Below are 19,002 nucleotides of genomic sequence, written 5' to 3'. Positions count from 1 at the left end.
TCTTGCCCCCTGCAAAAGCCTTCCATCCCCTCTAGTAGTCCCCCCTGTACTTTTATGTCCTACACACAAGAACAAACACACATATTTAAATGTAGATTCTTCATATGACTCTGGCTTATTCCACTTAACATAATAACCCTAAAGTCTATCCATTTTCCTGCAAGTAATAACATTTTATTATTTTATTGTGAGTGAAGCTGAGCCTAATGACACATGCCAGTAATCCATTACTTCAGAGATAACGACAGAAATTCAAGGCCGTTACAAGGCCAAAGCTAGTCTGGGCCACAGGAGACCCTGACTTAAAAAACGATAAAATAAAACAAAATCTAGTGTGTGTGCTTATGTAATGGAACATACCTGTAATTTCAGCACTCAGGAGTCAGAAGCAGAAGGATCGCCACAAGTTCTAGGCCAGCATGGCCTACATAGTGAGTCCCAGGCTATAGTTAAAAAGTAAAAACAAAAAAGAACAAATAATTTTTAAAAATCCGTTTTCTCTGGGGTGTGTCCACTTAAAATCTTTAGGGTATGTACCAAGGAGTGGTACATCTGGTTCATATGGTAGTTCTAGTTTAAGTGAACTGTTTGAAGGGAACTCTGTGCTGACTTCCATGTGGCTATACCAGTTGTCTCCCACCAACAGTAGTAAGTGTTCTTCTATACATACTTGACAGCATGTTTTCTTATATCACCCATTCTGAGAGTGGTGAGATGAACTTTCAATCAATTTAGTTTACATTTGCCTGAGTGGTAAGGATGTCAAACTTTTTTTTCATTTATTTATCAGCCATTTGTGTCTCTTCTTTTAAGAATTGTCAATTCAGATAAGGAGACCCACATGCATGGTAAAAAACATAGTTGGTCTCTATTTTGGCTAGCAAATGTGTGGGAGAGAGACACAATGTTTCATACCCTGTGGACAGAGGCAGATCTGAAGAGGTGAAGGCAGTGAGGAGTAAGCCATGGTAATGTCTGGGCCTGAGCTGCTGCCAAGGCCCAGCTGTGGTTTGTGTTGATCTCCACGGTTCCTGATGCCACTGAAGGCCGAGAAATAGGGCTAGACAGAATAGGCCCCACCCCTCACTGGCTGTAACTCTAACGAGAACTGGTCCAGCTCCTTACAGATTGCAGGTCTGACACCTCACCTGAGCAGCACAATAGAGCTGACCCTGTCGACAGAGGTGCAGATAAGCCAGCCTGAGAATACGAACATGGAAGATCTGGTCCCACCCCTCATCTGACATGTGGTGGTGTGAGCAAGGGAAAGATGCCCTTCCCCAGATCCATCGTCACCTGTGGTAAGACAGCTGGCCCTGAGCTCAAGAGAGTGGAACTTCTGCCCCTCACCAGCTGCAGCACTCGGGAGAGCAGGGCCCTGCACCTCGCCTGGGCAGCGCACTAGAGCTGACCCTGTTCTCGGGGATGCAGGTAAGCCAGCCCTGAGGGTATGAGAGTGGGAGAGCTGGCCACACCCCACTCATCTGCCATGTAGTGAGGGTGAGGGAAAGATGCCCTCCCCAACTTGCCCTGCAACCTGCAACAGGCAAGGGAGCTGACCCCACACACACACACACACATACACACCAGCTGCAGCACGCAGGAAAACTGGCCCTGTACCTTGAATTGACCCTGTTGGTGGGGGCACAGGTGAGCCAGCCCTGAGAACATGAGCATAGGAGATTTGGTCCTGACCTACATCTGTCATATGGAGAGATACCCTGCCCCTCCACCCCACCTCTCATCATCTATAGCAGTTGAGAGAGGTCCTAAGAGCGGGAGAGCTGTCCCTGCCTCTCACAAACTGGAACACTCAGGCGGGCATGTCCTTCACCTTGCCTGGGAAAAACAGTAGGACTGGCCCCGGGGGTGTAGGTGTGACAGAGCTGGCCCTGAGGACACAAAAGCAGGAAAACTGGCTCTGCCCCTTGCTCATTGCTGTAAGGGGTGAACCAGTCAGGACAACTCTGGAGTGGGGGGCTCACCCTGGCAGTAAGAACAGGGGATAGTTGGCAGGCTGACTCCATCTACTATCTGCAGGAGCACATGAAGGGGCAGATCTTACAGACCCAAAGCTGCAGGATCTCCATGACACAGGGCAACAACAGGATCTCCAAGAGGAGTCCTACTGATGATCCAGTAAATGTAGTGTAGCAGGAATCAGAGGCCTTGAAATAGACCAATAATTCTTTGCAATGAATATTTCCAAGGAAAGAAATATGAACTAAAGGGTATACTGTGTTACTGTGTCACATGACAGTTCTACAATGAAAATTTTCTTTTTCTCTCTCTTTTTTTTTTTTCCTAAATTGTGTTTTATTTTATTTTGCGGGTGAAGTTTCAAGGGCACAGGGCAGATACAAAGGAATAGGGAGATGAATGGGATTAAAATATGAAAGACACAAAGAATAAATAAAACATTTTTTTAAAAAGAGCTTTCTAATTCATTAGTCCATGTATACACAAACTTCTACTTATAGCCTTCATTAATTTCTTTACATTCCATTAAGACCAATATAATGTTGTGGAAACCTGGCTCTCAGGAGTTGTCAATATCTTGGCTTAGAACAACAGTTCTGAACCTGTGGGTAACAACACTTTGACCTTTCACAGGGGTAGACTAAGATCACTGGAAAACACAGATATTTACATTATGACTTATATCAGTAGAAAATACAGTTATGAACATGATACGCAATGAAAATAATTTGATGGATGGGTTCTCCACAACATGATGAACTGTATTGAGGAGTGGCAGCATTAGAAATATTAGGATACACTGGATTAGACTCATAGAGGGCAATGTGTCTTCTAGCAAAGTCCTAGGTGACATTTGGAAGGGAGCCCCAAAATCCCTGACCCCACTAGAGCACTGAGCCTTACTCAGGGTGAGATTTGGAGCACAAAAACCATGTCCTCGGTTGACATACTCCACGAAGCAAGAGCTGGTAGCCAGAAGCAGAACTACAGAAGACAAAAGCAAAGTTAGGCATTTAGAGACTTTCCCAAAACTATGGGCTTCGGTGTGTTAGGCCTTTGTTATACTTTTGACAGGTGGTGCTGTCTACATGCCGAGTTTTAAGCCTGAATGGTTCTTGTTCCACCATGGAAGAGTGCTAAGTCACTTCCGCTAAGGATTCAGGGCCTTCGAGGATATGGGACCTGTTACAATGCCATGCAGAGAGAAAAGGAAGGAAGGAAGGAAGGAAGGAAGGGAAGGAGGGAGGGAGGGCGGGAGGGCAGAGAACCAAAGCATAAACTCATGTAGGGGAGCAGGAAGGGAAGAAGGTACTACCAGTGACCCAGGGTACAAGTTCAAAACAGAATGGAACACAAACACATGTTGGTTGTTGGTTAAGCCTGGAATGGTGGCTTCGGCTTGAAACCCCAGCACTGGGGAGGCTGAGGCAGGAGGATGGCTGTAGATTCTGGGTGACAGAGTGAAACTGTGTCACCAACCAAATAAGAAGTAAGAAAGGAGAAATGGTTGCTTTGATAAGGAATGAAACTGCTAAAATGCGAGACACATGAGGAAAACAGGCAAATTGAGTGGGCATGTCAAAGCACACCTGTAATCTCAGAAAATGGGGTGGGGTGGGAGAAGGCAGGGGACAAAAGTTTAAGACTATTCTGTGATACACAGCAACTTGCAGGCTAGCTTAGGCTACATGAGACTCTGCCTTAAAACAACAAGAAAATAGATAAATGAATAAACAAAAGAGTAAACTAAAAAGAAAACAAGAGCCAAAGGTAGATGCAGGAAAGGCCACACATACCACCACAAAGCATGCAGATATTAAAACCAACAGGATATCAAGAGGGAACTGGATGTTCACAAAGTATCTATGAACAATAAAGTTGATGTATTTCTAAATACAGAGGGAAAACAGTTCCTTCACAAAGGAGTAAGCAGACATGAGCACTGACCACATGGTAAAAGTTAACTGTACTATGGTAAAAGTTAACAGTACTGGGCACAAGGCAAAACCCTAGTCTCAGGTAGGCATGTTATGTGAAAGGGTCCCATACCGCGATATTAAGTCTCTCCATTGACCCAATAAACCAGATGAGGCTGAATTAATAAGACCAGGTTTAATTGGAGCAAAGCAACTCCCCGGTGATGTGGACCAGGGAGGAGAAATCACCTGGCAGTTCCAAGGCCCTGGTCTTAAAAATCCTGTAGGCATGGCCCTGATCATCTGGTGGGGGTGGGGGCAGAGAGCTGCCACTTGGCAGGTCTTCCCAGAGGGGGCAGAGTTTGGAGAGAAAGGGTGGGGGTGAGGTAGAGCATCCACCTAAACATCCCAAATGCCTTGGATAAAAGGGCTCAGTTAAAGTCTGACTACTTCCTGCAGGCAGGGGATGATGTGGGAGGGGGAGGCAGGGAGTCGGTGGGCTCACACTCAGAGCACTGTATGGGTAAAGAAGCAATCATTTAGCTGTCATCCTGGAGACCTCAGGCATCTGTTCCTTGAGGAGGCAGAGAAGGCAGGTGGCTAGGAGAAAACTAGATGATTATCACTGGCCCTATGAACAGGGCTAGCCAGAGTAAGAGGGAAGATGGCAAGAAAGCATGGGCCGAGAAGTGCCCTGCTTGTACTAGAGACAAGGGTGAATGAGCAAGACAGGAGAGCAGATGTGTCCTTCATTGGGCTATCTTAGGAAATCAGGTCTCAGCTGCTGGGTAGGTGCTCGCCTGCGCCTAGAGAGGGGGTGCCAGCAGGGATGATCCAGGAGCTTGGAGGGATGGCATGACAAATCGAGGGATAATGTGTTCCAGGCACATCTGAGCCATCACATCTGCTGTTTCCTTGGAGATGGGTGTGTGCCTCCTCCATTCTGTAAGGTGTCAGTCAGTACGAGTTAAAAGATAATGGAGCTTTTCAGGAGTGGGTATGTAGGCAAAGTCAACCCTCCAGTGCTTGCACAGTTGGTGTCCTCGGCTGGTAACCTCGGAGCTGGTGTGGGAACCGGCATATCTGGAGAGTCCCCTGCGTGTCGGCCTCGGCACACATCTGGCAGCAGTGGACCTGGAAAGCACAGGCTTGAAGATGGGTAGGGTCAAAGGGGGCTCTAAAGACTGATACTAGTTTCCAGCAGGCCAGATTTCTTGACACATGAGCAGAACTCTTTCCCAGGAACATTCAGGTCTAAGTAAGACAGCTGGACAAGATCTACAGCTTGGTGTCATAGCAAAAGGCTATGGCTTTGGGTAAAAAGGCATGAACTGTTTTCTTGGGGTCTGCTTTTAGCCCAATGAAACTCACCTTTGCCTGTCTTTCAAAGACAACCAGAGGAAATTGACTGAACAAAAGAGGTTGAGCGAGTGAAGGAGAGGGAGAGAGCTGGCCAGTCCTGCAGGGAGGGGTCCATACCTGTTTAATGGTAAGCTGTTTCAGAGTGGGAGGAGTCAGCATTTCAGCAAAGTTTTGTCATAAGTGCCTGGGTCACCACAGTAATGCTGAAAAAGCCTCTATGCAGTCCTAAAGGCTGGGACCAGTAAAATCACAGAAATTCAAGAATTCCTGAAAACTGTTTGTACTCTGTGCTCTACCAGTTTATCAAAAAACAAACAAACAACAACAACAAACAAAACAAAACAGCATTTCAGCATTTTCCTAGGTTGAAACTCTGAACTCCGAAGTTTCATCTCAGACCTGTTTTGTTTATCCTGTGCCATGAAGCCTGTGAACGAGGCAGACCTGCCTGCATTTTTAACAGGAAAGGTAACTGATGAACTTAGAGCTGGTAAACTGGTCAATCTGTCAGTACCCTAGTAATCAAACACCCTCAGATCTGAGAAGGGTTAATGTCACCCCAGTGAGTAGAATGGAGGCAGCTTCCCAGCTGTGACCCAGGTAGCAGCCCCAGGCTCTCCGTGGCCATCAAGGCAGTATCAGTCTTCAGCTGACAAGCCCAGGAGACCTGACACAGGTATCTGTGGAGTGGGGATTTGGGGAGAGTGGCCTTCCTCATCTTGGTAAAACAGGATAATGAATTCCCAGTGTTCTGCTTGTTCACCGTCTGGACAGGGTCTTGGTAGCAGGAAAGGGAAAAAGCAGTTTGGTGCTCCCTGGCTAGCTTTGCTACATTTAAGGCAAGCTACAGATGGGAGATCTTCTGCTGTCACCATCTCCCTTGGAGGAGAGACAGGATGCTGCCAGGGGTTGGCATGTTTCTATCATGAGAAGCTGTCACAGTAAAATGCCAAATTCCCAGATCTCTGAAGCTTTTGAGGATCAGGGGATAATTACATGTTACATATATCTAAACTAGAGAAATGTTGCATATATATATATATATATGTGTGTGTGTGTGTGTGTGTGTGTGTGTGTGTGTGTGTGTGTATGTGTGTGTGTGTGTGTGTGTGTATGTATACAAAGACACACACACACAGCCTAAATATGGACATATCAAAAACGTTGATCCTTTATGAGGGGTGCTGCTAGGGGATCCTCAGTGCCAGAGCATCAAAGGCAGACACACAGCTCAGCCACCCTGCAAGGCCCTCCCTCAGCCTCCTCCAAGAGGCTGGACAGAGCCTGGGTGCCCTCCAGCTCTTCTGGCTGGAGGAGAAGCTGAGAAGGGTGAGGACATGAATGAAGGGAACCATCCTACCTCATCCTCTCCAATGGAGCCTGGATTTATTTTTCAGACCTGAGCCTGAGAACCTGCACCAACTCCCTTAGAGGCATCAGGGTCAGTGCAGCGCAGAAAGAGTACTGGGCAGCAGTAGGTCTGACTGAAGAGCACAGAGGGGGTGTGCTCAAGGGGCAAGGGCCCGGCTGGCAGGTCACTCTCACAGGGCTGCTGGTGACCAGCCATGGCTTCAGCATGCAGCCGTCCTGGTCACAATGGCCCTGAGCATGCAGGAACAGTGCCTGGTGCTGGAATGCACCTCAGGCAGGACTGGCTGCCATGTGCAAGCTGCCAGAAGCCCAGCTGCTGAGTCTGCAAGAATTCACTCAGCTCTCACCCCTGCCAGAAGCAGCCAGGAGACTCAGGATGAGAGCTACTTCCTCAGGACCCCAGACCACCTTCTCAGGGAGGGGAGGGGCTCTGAGAGATGGTCCAAGTCCCCACTGTCCCCTCAGGCTTTCATGTCTATGGCTGTCTTACCAAGTGTGTTATCCACTGTCTCCCTAAGCTCCATCCACGAGGCTAGAAGGGATCCCCCTGAGACCGTGGGACAATGTGCAGCCAGGCTTGGCCCCACTCTCCACAGGCAGCTGACCCTCTATTTGCATGCCCTCTGCACTCCTCCTACCTGGCTATCCTTTAGAGTGTGATATACCAGCTGCCTGGACAGCTCCTGCTTCAAAGGCAGGCACAAACCAGCGAATCTGAGGAACACAGCCTGCACATCATTCCCCGCCCAAGGCAGAACAGACACTTATTTTAGTTGTATGTGCATGAATGGTTTGTCTCCATGTATGTCCATGGTCCATGCTTGTGCCCAGTGCCCAAGGAGGCAAGGAGAGCGCCTCTCATTCCTGGACCTGGAGTTTCAAATTGTTGTGAGCTGGGTGGGTGGGTGCTGGGATTCAAACCCAGGTCCTCTGCAAGAGCAGTCGGTGCTCTAAGCTGCCGAGCCTTCTCTCCATCCCCTCAGGACAGGACTTTTGGGAGGACATCCCAGGGGAGGATCCAGAGCTGACTTTGGCAACTCCAACCTTTGACAGCCCTTCTCACTGTGACTTATGTGACTGCACTTCCTACCAAGCCATGTCTTCCTGTGTGTTAAGGTCAGTCCCAACCTCGCCTTGTGTGCACTGGATCCCTCAAGGGCTCAGGTGTCACCTCCAGCTGCCACACGCTGAGTCAGCTTTCTATTCCCAGGACAATCACACTCCATTCACAGAGTCACAAGCACACACAGCCAGAACAAGGGACAGGATCCATGGGCCCAGAAGTTTTGTGGCACCATATCCTCCCTACATCAAATGCAGGAAGCCTGCCTGTCAGGAATGCAAGCTGGCAGAACTTATACATGCCTCACCTATGCCAATCTCAGATCCTCCCTGACACTTGCTCCTGGTTCCAGGCTGGAAGCCATCCTGTCTGTCTCTGAGGGCAGTACAAAAGCCTGGAGCCCAGGAGGAAGTAGGGAAGATGGACCTGGAACATACAAATATCAAGTTTGAAACATTTGTGTCATGTGTGAAGAAGGGTGAGGAGGGAGGGGCCTGGGGAAGACCTTCCATGCATGTGTGGCTGCATCATCTTAAGCAGCGAATGCATGGGTCAGCAAGCTGGTTCAAGCCTGACAACCTGAGTTCACTCTGTGGAACCCACACAATCTCTAGAAGCCAATGCTAGAGAGCTGGCTTGGGGGTTAAGGACTGTGTACTGCTCTTCTGGAGGGAAGGAGCGAGTTCATTTCCCAGCACCTCTATCAGGCAGCTCACATCCCTTGTTAGAATGACTTCAGGGAAGTTTCCCTGATGTGTGAACACCCACACACGAGCACTTGTGCGCGTGCGCGCGCACACACACACACACAGAGAGAGAGAGAGAGAGAGAGAGTGAGAGAGAGAAACAGAGAGGATTAAAACCAAATCTTCAAAAACTTCTAGTCCTGATGATACCAGTGTATAATTCCAGGATTAATACCGTAGGATGAGAGAAAGACAGAAGAACCCAGAAGCTCCAGGGCCAGCTAGGCTCAGGTAGAAATAGGAGACATCTTGCTTTACATAAGGTAGATTGGGAGAACCCATGCCCAAATCATTGTTCTCTGACCACTACACACTTGCCATGGCACAGGAGCATCTCTCTCTCTCTCTCTCTCTCTCTCTCTCTCTCTCTCTCTCTCTCTCTCTCTGACACTGACTCTTTCCCTCTTCCTGTCTCCCCCTACTTCCCTCATCTCTGTGTGTGCCACATGTTTCTCTCCCCTTTCCTCCCTTTCTCCCTCCCCCCACTCCCTCTCACACAGATACCCCAAACTCTTTAACACCAGAACTTTTCCAATGAGGCTGAATGAGAGCACCTGTCAGGCCAGGACCTGGAAGGTGTGGGCATTTGGGTCCTAGCCCCTCACTTCCACTGCCATGCAACATCACCCTTATGGTCCCACAGGACCACTGAAGACTCTCTTCATCAACAACCCAGAGATAAACAGGGACTTTTCTGTCTTCCTCACACCCTGTGTACACTCATTGTTTGGAGCTCCAATTCCTCTACCAACCATGGGCATATGATTTGGCCTCCACCCCTCTAATGAAATGGTCCAGAGGCAAATCTTGGCAACTCATTTCAAAGGCAGTGGCAGTGGTTGGGGGGGGGCTATGCAGGAGACCAAAAATGAAGGGCAAATTCTAGGCCAGTACTTCCAGAGTGCCATGCAGCCCAGGGGAGAGAATGATCTGGAAGGTCAGAGACTGGGATGGCAAAAGACCAGGAAAGGAGAAAGTGCTGCTGAATGCAGGAGACAGGAAGCACAAAATGGGTTTCATGAGGCTGTCCCAGACAGGGCAGAAGTCAGAGCAGGGATGGGGTCTTTGGGAAAGGGAGGAAATGCTGGCCATATCAGTCCTGGCCCCAGCACACCTGGCTAAGCTAGACTCCATCGTACCTGCTCAGAAAGGGGACAACATCCCACTCAGGACTTCTGAGCTTTTTTTTTCCCCTCACAGAATACTTTATTTATTTTTTGAAAACCTCATGCATCAGAACTGTATTTGGGAAGAGAGAGCAGTGTGTAAATGTGGACTAATGTTCTTAGTGGGTGGGAAAGGAATAGTTTCCACCCTGTTGCTGGACCTCATCACCCCACCAAAAGAGAAAGGATGGAACACAAGACAAAACCACTTAATGTGCGACAGCTCTCAACGGGGTAGGCAGGGGGCAAAATCGGGGCACAAAGTCAGCTCTGGCAGGAGAACAGAGTTCTCAACTTGTGGGATATTCACATTAAAATCTGTAACAGTAACCCTTTTACAGGTATGAAGTAACAAGGAATCAATTGTATGGTTGGGGGCCACATCGACATGAGGAATTGTATTAAAGGGTCACAGATTTAGGAAGGTTGAGGACCACTACTGTAGGGTTAGTGGAAGGCAGCAGGATCCATGGGCGGCTGTCTGGCCTCTTCTGCAGGGATGCTGGCTCCAACCTGTGAGGCAGAGCAGTGTCAGGCCAGCCCTGGCTTCCTGAGCAGTCAGGAGTGTGGGGAGGGCTCTGGGAAGCACAACACTCACTTCAAAGATCCTGTGGACAGCACAACACTCGCTTCAAAGGGCCTGGAACTTTTCGTTGAGGGCCTGCATGATGGCTGAAACACAGAGGTACAAATGGGTACTCCAGACCCAGACACACAGCAACCCACTCGCCTGAGCAAGTGCCTGAGCAGGAACTTGCAGCCAGCTGCCTTCCAGAAACCCCCAACACACCCCACCCTACCCTCACACCACCCATGTGCAAGAGGCCTGGAGACAGGCTCCCCCAACCATCACAGAGCTCTATGTGGAAACATTCTCCACAGAGCACAGCAGAGACAGGCAGTCCCTAAACGCTGGGCCACAGCAGTGCCAGCCCTACTTGTGACAGCAAACACCTCACAAGCTACAGCTGCCAGGACTTTGAGGGGAAATAAAGGAGGGATGTCTAAAGGCCCAGAGAGAAGGGAACCTGGGGGACTCATCTGCAGAGCACATGGGAGAGCATTGCTTCTCAGGGTAAGTCCCTGCAGTCAATGCACAGAGGGCTCCCAGCCTGGCCTGCTTGAGGGCACCTCCCACAAGAGAACCCCTCCCCAGTCCACCCCTACCACCTGTACCCAAACAACAGTAAGTCTCCCTGTGGCCCTGGTACCACCACTTCCCTGCCCTGGGTCGGTCATACCCTAGTTGTTCCTTGAGTTCCTCTATTTCCTTCTGCAACATCAGACACTAGTCCAGCAGACACGGGACAAAAAGAAAGGGAGATTACCATTCAATGTCCTGGCCTTTTCTCTGCTCCATTCACACCTCCCACCAGCTTCAGACCTGTGACAAGACTGGCAAAGAACCTTGGACTTGAACGGTAAGTGGGTGACCTCTCTCTGTGGAGAGGTTGCTTAACTGTCAGGTTAACTTTAACAGGCAGCTCAGGGGCTACCTGGGGCTGGCATTTCTGAGATGACAAAGCCCTACCTGTTGGCATCCCATTGTTCCTGGTGTTTGATATTGCCTCTCTCCAACCGGGAGTTGGAGACGTAGGGACAATTCCTGGTCACCTGAAAAAAACATACACACAAGAGACAGAGACAGGATGTGACATCTAGGCTTGTGATCCTAGTGGGAAGTTACTGCTGAGGTCTAAACTGAGGCATCCATTCCCTCTACTGGCTGCAAAATATACTTTGAATGTCCTCAGCGCTATACAGCTCTATTCCTTCTTCATTCCAGCCCAGAGACAGCATAAAGGTTCTGTGAGCCCCTAAGACTGGCCCTGATCCACGGCTATCACTCATCGCTTCATCCAGGTAGGAATTCAGAGCCTGTATAGGACTCACCAGCAAACCTCTTGTGTGCTAAAGGCCAGCATCTGGAGTTGGAGATCTCCCTCCTTTTAAAGCCATGCACCCCACAGTGCCTCTCATTTCACATGTGGCCTTTGGCCAGCCCTGCCAAGCCCAGTCTCCTGTGGACTCCCTGCCTAACTAGACAGTGCAGCCCAGGGAGCAAGCCCGAAATCCCCCAAAGGAACAGAGCCTGAGGATTCTTTCCTTCCTCATCTTCCCCCACTGCTGTCAAACCCCTAAGACTTACCACCTGGTGCAGGTGCTCTGGGTCTGGCACTTCTCTGGCTCAAGGTCAAGAGCTGGGAGTTTCCTGGAACGTGGGGTGCTCGGAAGTTGTGGTCTCCACTGGTCATTTCTCCACGATGCAAGCAAGTGCAAGGTTGCTCTGCCCTGTGTGTTGGAAGCTCACAAAAAAAGAAAAAAAAATTCTCACTGAGTACATGTTGTAGAGGGGTCTGAGGGGCAAGTGTGGGAATAAAATGGAGGTTGTGAGGTTCATCCCATCTGCATTTTCTGTTGCTCGGTCAGCCTCAGGACAGGGCCAGAGCTCAGTCAGGAAGGAGCCCACAGGAACTGAGAAGGCTCAGGACCTGGCCTGGCTTCCTTGGAGAAGAGCCAGGAGGGAGGAATCAGGAGTCCCTTGAGACTGAGTACACACCCAAGTTGTGCAGCCCACACTTTAAGGGCTTTCTGGACCCAAATAACTCAAACTGTGAGCCTTGTCCACTTTCCAACCCAGCCTGGCTGGAGAGAGGAAATGAAGAGGTAGGAAATAATAACCAACACCTAACTGAGAATCCCTTCAAATCCACCCTTACTTACTACAAGGACCCCACACTGGACATCCTAATCAGGATGAGTGTCTACTGACATCACCCAAGCCAAGGCAAGGACAGAGGGAGCAGGGTAATGGTTTGTGCTGGGGAGGGAAAGGGCAGGGTGAGAGGAGTCTACTTACTTGTGCCTGCAGTCGAATATCTCTGGTTTGGTCGTTATCTTCTTTGGCCACTGGCTGGGATTCCTTTGTCTTTTTTGCCATGGCTCTCTTCCCAGTGCAGAAGGGCTTGCACTCTTTGGGCCCCGAAGGCAGTGAGCATTTACTAGTCTTCCCTAGCAGGGCAACCCCGGAGATTGGCGGGAAAGTAGCTGGTTCCACAGGAGCTGACTTGAGTCTCTGCCCCCATGGTGGGAAGGTTCTTCCCAGGGGTCCTCTTGAGGCATCCCATTGCAATGGCTTCTCCTGTGCTGTCTTCTTTCTAGGACTGGTCTTGGGCAAAGTACCTGAAGCAATAGCAATAGGAGCAGGGCCAGAGGCCACAGCAGAGGCAACTGCAGGAGTAGAGGCAGAGGCAGCAGAAGCTCCTGGGTAGCCCAGTCTGCTCCCGTCTTTGCCCCAGACCACACTTTGCTTTTTCTTACACTGACATCCTTCCAAGTCTCCCGAAGCCTGCTTTTCTATGCCTGAGCTGAGTCCCCGTACAGAGGGGGGCACATGGACAAAACTTCCCCTGCCTTGGACATTCGTGTGTCTAGCTGTGTCTTCCAGCTCAGTGAGGCCACTGGACTTGGCCTGGCCTCCTTCTTTGAGGCAAATGGTCACCCTCATCATCTGTGTCTCACTGAACTCATCAGAAGACTCAGGGTCAGAGGACGGATACTGCATGTCATCACTGGCTATTATCCTACTTGTGGCACCTCTTCTTGGGGTCACCCAAGCCCTGCCCCGCCCCAGACCTCTGGAGTGCAGTTGGCTAGCTGAGAACTGCTTCCCTTCCACAGAGCTCGGGGGCCGCATGCCTCTCCCTCTTGTGCCTGCATCTGAGTCTCCCCAAATGCCAAAGGGCTCCGCGGCAGAGCTTTTTGGCGACGGATGTCTGTGGACCCCCCAGGCCTCCCGATTGGCTGCATGCGACCCGAAGCTGGTACCCTCTACTGCCAGCTGCGGTACAAAGTCCAAATTGTCCCCTCTCTCATCCACCGGAGTGCCAGGCCGACCTTCGCAGCCCCAAATGACTGACCTTCCCTCCGTCTCATCCCTGTCTAACCAAGAGTCATACTGGAAAGTCTTTGAGACTGGGAGACACAGTTTGTCCTCGCTGCTCTGTAACAGCCTCTCGTTAGGGCTCAGGCCGTGTCCCCTCAGGTATCCATGGCTATAACGGCGTCCTTCTGAGTGTTCCCCGCTCTCTGGCCCGAACCCGCTTCCCCTAACAGACACCTCATTAGGAGAGCTCATGCTTCCAGCCCAGCAGGTTCCGTCTGAGGGGAGACAGTGCCCCACCCCTCTCACCGCATCCTCTGCTACGCCTTCGAGAAGGTAACCGCCACACCACGGGCGCGGGAGCCCTCCGTTTCAAACAACGCGAGATTTCGTGTGCCCTCGAGGCGCGTTCTCATTGGTCTGCCACTCAACTAGCCACCAACCAGGGCGGCCGTTGTTTGGCCATGACTCCAGGCCCTGGCCAATAGAGACGAGTGCGCTTAGTTCGCTACATTGAAGGGCGGGGTTTGGTGCCCGAGTGTGAGGAAATTTCGAGACTTCGAGGTCTCGCTAAGTCTCGTATCCTCTGAACTAAAAGCTTGCAGGGCCTGTGGTGGTAAACGGCGTCGCTTTCTCTGTAGTGACTGAGGGGGAATATCTTCCCTCAACCTGTACCTCCCCTGCTGGCGACATGAGCTCCTCGGATGAGGTGTCAGCTCCTGAAGTCAGTGGGGACGAGGGTGCCCCTTCTACCGGTGACTTGAATTCCTGGGCCCTAGAGACTGCTCCGGAAGCTGACCTGGGCCAGGAGGGCAGGGAGCACTTAGGAGACACCCTGAACATCCCCACAGTTCCAGAGGCTGCAAGTCTCATCCAAGGTCCTCTGGAGACTCGAGAGGGTGAGGGCGGCATCCCGGGTATTGAAAGCTATGAGTTGGAGGCGGGGCCAAAGTCGGAAGCAACAGAAAACGTGCCTAGGGACCCAGCAGACCGGATCAGTTCCCCTGTGGGCCAAGAAGAGGTCGGAGAGGTGGACAGGAACTTTTTGCCCCAGCTCAGTATTGAGGCTATCACTATAATGAGAGAGCTAACCAACCTACAGACCCGTAGAGTCTGCAGGTACCCGTCCCCACAAACCTGTGCCGCCGAACTGGCTGCCCTTTGGGGAAATATAGATGAAGGCTCCAATAGAGGAGCGCTGTCGCTGAGCGCTGTCGAAGGGAAGCAGGTCACTGCAGGCTCACTGTACCCCAGGGGCCTGGGGCGAAGCAGAGGCTGGGTGACCCCGAGAAGAGGCGCTACAAGTAGGATGGTGAGCAGTGAGGATGCCCAATGTCCCATCTCAAACCCTGTGTCTTCTGATGAGTCCACTGAGACCCAGATGATGAGGGTGACCATTTGCCTCAAAGAAGGAGGCCAGGCCAAGTCCAGTGGCCCCACTGAGCTGGAAGACACGGCCAAACACACGAATGTCCAAGGCAGGGGAAGTTTTGTCCATGTGCCCCCCTCTGTACTGTCCAGTGCTACCCGGGGTCTCAGCTCAGGCATGGAAAAGCAGGCTTCAGGAGAGCTGGAAGGCTCTCTGTGTAAGAAAAAGCCAAGTATGGTCTGGGGCAAAGAAGGGAGCAGACCAGGCTATCCAGGAGCTTCTGCTGCCTCTGCCGCTGCAGCTGCCTCTGCTGCGGCCTCTGCCCCTGCTCCTGTTGCCTCAAGTACCGTGCCCAAGACCAGTACTAGAAAGAAGACAGCTCAGGAGAAGAAGGCCTTGTCAGATGCCTCAAGAGGACCCCTGGGAAGAACCTTCCCACCATGGGGGCAGAGACTCAGGTCAGCCCCTGTAGGCCTAGCTACCCTACCTCCAATCTCCGGGGTTGCCCTGCTAGGGAAGACCAGTAAATGCTCACTGCCTTCGGGGCCCAAAGAGTGCAAGCCCTTCTGTACTGGGAAGAGAGGCACGGCAAAAAAGACAAAGGAATCCCAGCCAGTGGCCAAAGAAGATAACGACCAAACCAGAGATCTTAGCCTGCAAACCCAAGTAAGTAGACTCCTCTCACCCTGCCCTTTCCCTCCCCAGCACAAACCATTACCCTGCTCCCTCTGTCCCTGCACAGGGTGTGTACTCAGTCTCAAGGGACTCCTGATTCCTCCCTCCTGGCTCTTCTCCAAGGAAGCCAGGCCAGGTCCTGAGCCTTCTCAGTTCCTGTGGGCTCCTTCCTGACTGAGCTCTGGCCCTGTCCTGAGGCTGACCGAGCAACAGAAAATGCAGATGGGATGAACCTCACAACCTCCATTTTGTTCCCACACTTGCCCCTCAGACCCCTCTACAACATGTACTCAGTGAGAATTTTTTTGTGTGTGTGAGCTTCCAACACACAGGGCAGAGCAACCTTGCACTTGCTTGCATCGTGGAGAAATGACCAGTGGAGACCACAACTTCCGAGCACCCCACGTTCCAGGAAACTCCCAGCTCTTGACCTTGAGCCAGAGAAGTGCCAGACCCAGAGCACCTGCACCAGGTGGTGAGTCTTAGGGGTTTGACAGCAGTGGGGGAAGATGAGGAAGGAAAGAATCCTCAGGCTCTGTTCCTTTGGGGGATTTCGGGCTTGCTCCCTGGGCTGCACTGTCTAGGTAGGCAGGGAGTCCACAGGAGACTGGGCTTGGCAGGGCTGGCCAAAGGCCACATGTGAAATGAGAGGCACTGTGGGGTGCATGGCTTTAAAAGGAGGGAGATCTCCAAATCCAGATGCTGGCCATTAGCACACAAGAGGTTTGCTGGTGAGTTCTGCTCAGGGACTGAGTTCACCCAGGTTCTGAATTTGGATAGGAATCATCCTAGGGGTACATGGGGCTTCTGGGCTGCCACCTATAGCACAAAGAAGGAACACTGGGACCTTGAAGGAGCTGATGTCCCAACATATACAAGTTGGTGCCAGCAGAGGGCGAGATTGTACTTTTAAGATTTCACTGGATCACATGACCTGAATCCCAATCTTGACACTGAATACTGTATTTATTTAATTTTTACAGGGGACAACAATCGATCTGTGAGTCCTTTATTACCTGTTGGAGATGGGCAGCAAGCATTACAAGGCACACCAGGTTGTCCCCAGGTAGGGCTTTGTCATCTCAGAAATGCCAGCCCCAGGTAGCCCCTGAGCTGCCTGTTAAAGTTAACCTGACAGTTAAGCAACCTCTCCACAGAGAGAGGTCACCCACTTACCGTTCAAGTCCAAGGTTCTTTGCCAGTCTTGTCACAGGTCTGAAGCTGGTGGGAGGTGTGAATGGAGCAGAGAAAAGGCCAGGACATTGAATGGTAATCTCCCTTTCTTTTTGTCCCGTGTCTGCTGGACTAGTGTCTGATGTTGCAGAAGGAAATAGAGGAACTCAAGGAACAACTAGGTATGACCGACCCAGGGCAGGGAAGTGGTGGTACCAGGGCCACAGGGAGACTTACTGTTGTTTGGGTACAGGTGGTAGGGGTGGACTGGGGAGGGGTTCTCTTGTGGGAGGTGCCCTCAAGCAGGCCAGGCTGGGAGCCCTCTGTGCATTGACTGCAGGGACTTACCCTGAGAAGCAATGCTCTCCCATGTGCTCTGCAGATGAGTCCCCCAGGTTCCCTTCTCTCTGGGCCTTTAGACATCCCTCCTTTATTTCCCTCAAAGTCCTGGCAGCTGTAGCTTGTGAGGTGTTTGCTGTGACAAGTAGGGCTGGCACTGCTGTGGCCCAGCGTTTAGGGACTGCCTGTCTCTGCTGTGCTCTGTGGAGAATGTTTCCACATAGAGCTCTGTGATGGTTGGGGGAGCCTGTCTCCAGGCCTCTTGCACATGGGTGGTGTGAGGGTAGGGTGGGGTGTGTTGGGGGTTTCTGGAAGGCAGCTGGCTGCAAGTTCCTGCTCAGGCACTTGCTCAGGCGAGTGGGTTGCTGTGTGTCTGGGTCTGGAGTACCCATTTGTACCTCTGTGTTTCAGCCATCATGCAGGCCCTCAACGAAAAGTTCCAGGCCCTTTGAAGCGAGTGTTGTGCTGTCCACAGGATCTTTGAAGTGAGTGTTGTGCTTCCCAGAGCCCTCCCCACACTCCTGACTGCTCAGGAAGCCAGGGCTGGCCTGACACTGCTCTGCCTCACAGGTTGGAGCCAGCATCCCTGCAGAAGAGGCCAGACAGCCGCCCATGGATCCTGCTGCCTTCCACTAACCCTACAGTAGTGGTCCTCAACCTTCCTAAATCTGTGACCCTTTAATACAATTCCTCATGTCGATGTGGCCCCCAACCATACAATTGATTCCTTGTTACTTCATACCTGTAAAAGGGTTACTGTTACAGATTTTAATGTGAATATCCCACAAGTTGAGAACTCTGTTCTCCTGCCAGAGCTGACTTTGTGCCCCCGATTTTGCCCCCTGCCTACCCCGTTGAGAGCTGTCGCACATTAAGTGGTTTTGTCTTGTGTTCCATCCTTTCTCTTTTGGTGGGGTGATGAGGTCCAGCAACAGGGTGGAAACTATTCCTTTCCCACCCACTAAGAACATTAGTCCACATTTACACACTGCTCTCTCTTCCCAAATACAGTTCTGATGCATGAGGTTTTCAAAAAATAAATAAAGTATTCTGTGAGGGGAAAAAAAAAAAGCTCAGAAGTCCTGAGTGGGATGTTGTCCCCTTTCTGAGCAGGTACGATGGAGTCTAGCTTAGCCAGGTGTGCTGGGGCCAGGACTGATATGGCCAGCATTTCCTCCCTTTCCCAAAGACCCCATCCCTGCTCTGACTTCTGCCCTGTCTGGGACAGCCTCATGAAACCCATTTTGTGCTTCCTGTCTCCTGCATTCAGCAGCACTTTCTCCTTTCCTGGTCTTTTGCCATCCCAGTCTCTGACCTTCCAGATCATTCTCTCCCTGGGCTGCATGGCACTCTGGAAGTACTGGCCTAGAATTTGCCCTTCATTTTTGGTCTCCTGCATAGCCCCCCCCCAACCACTGCCACTGCCTTTGAAATGAGTTGCCAAGATTTGCCTCTGGACCATTTCATTAGAGGGGTGGAGGCCAAATCATATGCCCATGGTTGGTAGAGGAATTGGAGCTCCAAACAATGAGTGTACACAGGGTGTGAGGAAGACAGAAAAGTCCCTGTTTATCTCTGGGTTGTTGATGAAGAGAGTCTTCAGTGGTCCTGTGGGACCATAAGGGTGATGTTGCATGGCAGTGGAAGTGAGGGGCTAGGACCCAAATGCCCACACCTTCCAGGTCCTGGCCTGACAGGTGCTCTCATTCAGCCTCATTGGAAAAGTTCTGGTGTTAAAGAGTTTGGGGTATCTGTGTGAGAGGGAGTGGGGGGAGGGAGAAAGGGAGGAAAGGGGAGAGAAACATGTGGCACACACAGAGATGAGGGAAGTAGGGGGAGACAGGAAGAGGGAAAGAGTCAGTGAGTGTCAGAGAGAGAGAGAGAGAGATGCTAGAGAGAGAGATGCTCCTGTGCCATGGCAAGTGTGTAGTGGTCAGAGAACAATGATTTGGGCATGGG

The 19,002-nt window shown here is 51.1% G+C and overlaps 2 protein-coding genes across 2 annotated transcripts; one reads left to right on the top strand and one right to left on the bottom strand.

Annotated features, from left to right (window-relative positions):
- Positions 1 to 10,235: 10,235 nt before the first annotated feature.
- LOC127218150 (uncharacterized protein CXorf49 homolog) lies at positions 10,236 to 13,782 on the bottom strand. The gene is made up of 5 exons (XM_051179163.1): positions 12,465 to 13,782; positions 11,754 to 11,910; positions 11,136 to 11,218; positions 10,772 to 10,892; positions 10,236 to 10,276 (listed from the first exon to the last, which is right to left on the bottom strand). The coding sequence occupies exons 1-5, from the start codon at positions 13,740 to 13,742 to the stop codon at positions 10,236 to 10,238; spliced, it is 1,680 nt and encodes a 559-aa protein (XP_051035120.1). The 5' UTR covers positions 13,743 to 13,782.
- A 396-nt stretch (positions 13,783 to 14,178) lies between these two features.
- On the top strand, positions 14,179 to 17,495 carry LOC127218149 (uncharacterized protein CXorf49 homolog). The gene is made up of 5 exons (XM_051179162.1): positions 14,179 to 15,522; positions 15,850 to 16,006; positions 16,515 to 16,597; positions 16,841 to 16,916; positions 17,455 to 17,495. The coding sequence occupies exons 1-5, from the start codon at positions 14,179 to 14,181 to the stop codon at positions 17,493 to 17,495; spliced, it is 1,701 nt and encodes a 566-aa protein (XP_051035119.1).
- The last annotated feature ends 1,507 nt before the right edge of the window (positions 17,496 to 19,002 follow it).

This window comes from Phodopus roborovskii, unplaced genomic scaffold (assembly GCF_943737965.1).
Source record: "Phodopus roborovskii unplaced genomic scaffold, PHOROB, whole genome shotgun sequence".
Lineage (NCBI taxonomy): Eukaryota > Metazoa > Chordata > Mammalia > Rodentia > Cricetidae > Phodopus > Phodopus roborovskii.
Note: the sequence above shows the minus strand (reverse complement) of the source record. Positions and strands in the feature narration are given on the sequence as shown.

What these genes read in the sequence shown, in the direction of transcription:
- LOC127218150 (XM_051179163.1), bottom strand. Translation starts at nt 13,742, where the DNA reads ATGAGCTCTCCTAATGAGGTGTCTGTTAGGGGAAGCGGGTTCGGGCCA. An exon ending in ATATTCGACTGCAGGCACAA is followed by an intron (nt 11,911 to 12,464) that starts GTAAGTAGACTC and finishes TTTTTTTGTGAG; the next exon opens with CTTCCAACACACAGGGCAGA. An exon ending in CTGTTGTTTGGGTACAGGTG is followed by an intron (nt 10,277 to 10,771) that starts GTAGGGGTGGAC and finishes TCTGTGTTTCAG; the next exon opens with CCATCATGCAGGCCCTCAAC.
- LOC127218149 (XM_051179162.1), top strand. Translation starts at nt 14,179, where the DNA reads ATGAGCTCCTCGGATGAGGTGTCAGCTCCTGAAGTCAGTGGGGACGAG. An exon ending in ATCTTAGCCTGCAAACCCAA is followed by an intron (nt 15,523 to 15,849) that starts GTAAGTAGACTC and finishes TGTGTGTGTGAG; the next exon opens with CTTCCAACACACAGGGCAGA. An exon ending in GCACACCAGGTTGTCCCCAG is followed by an intron (nt 16,598 to 16,840) that starts GTAGGGCTTTGT and finishes CTGCTGGACTAG; the next exon opens with TGTCTGATGTTGCAGAAGGA.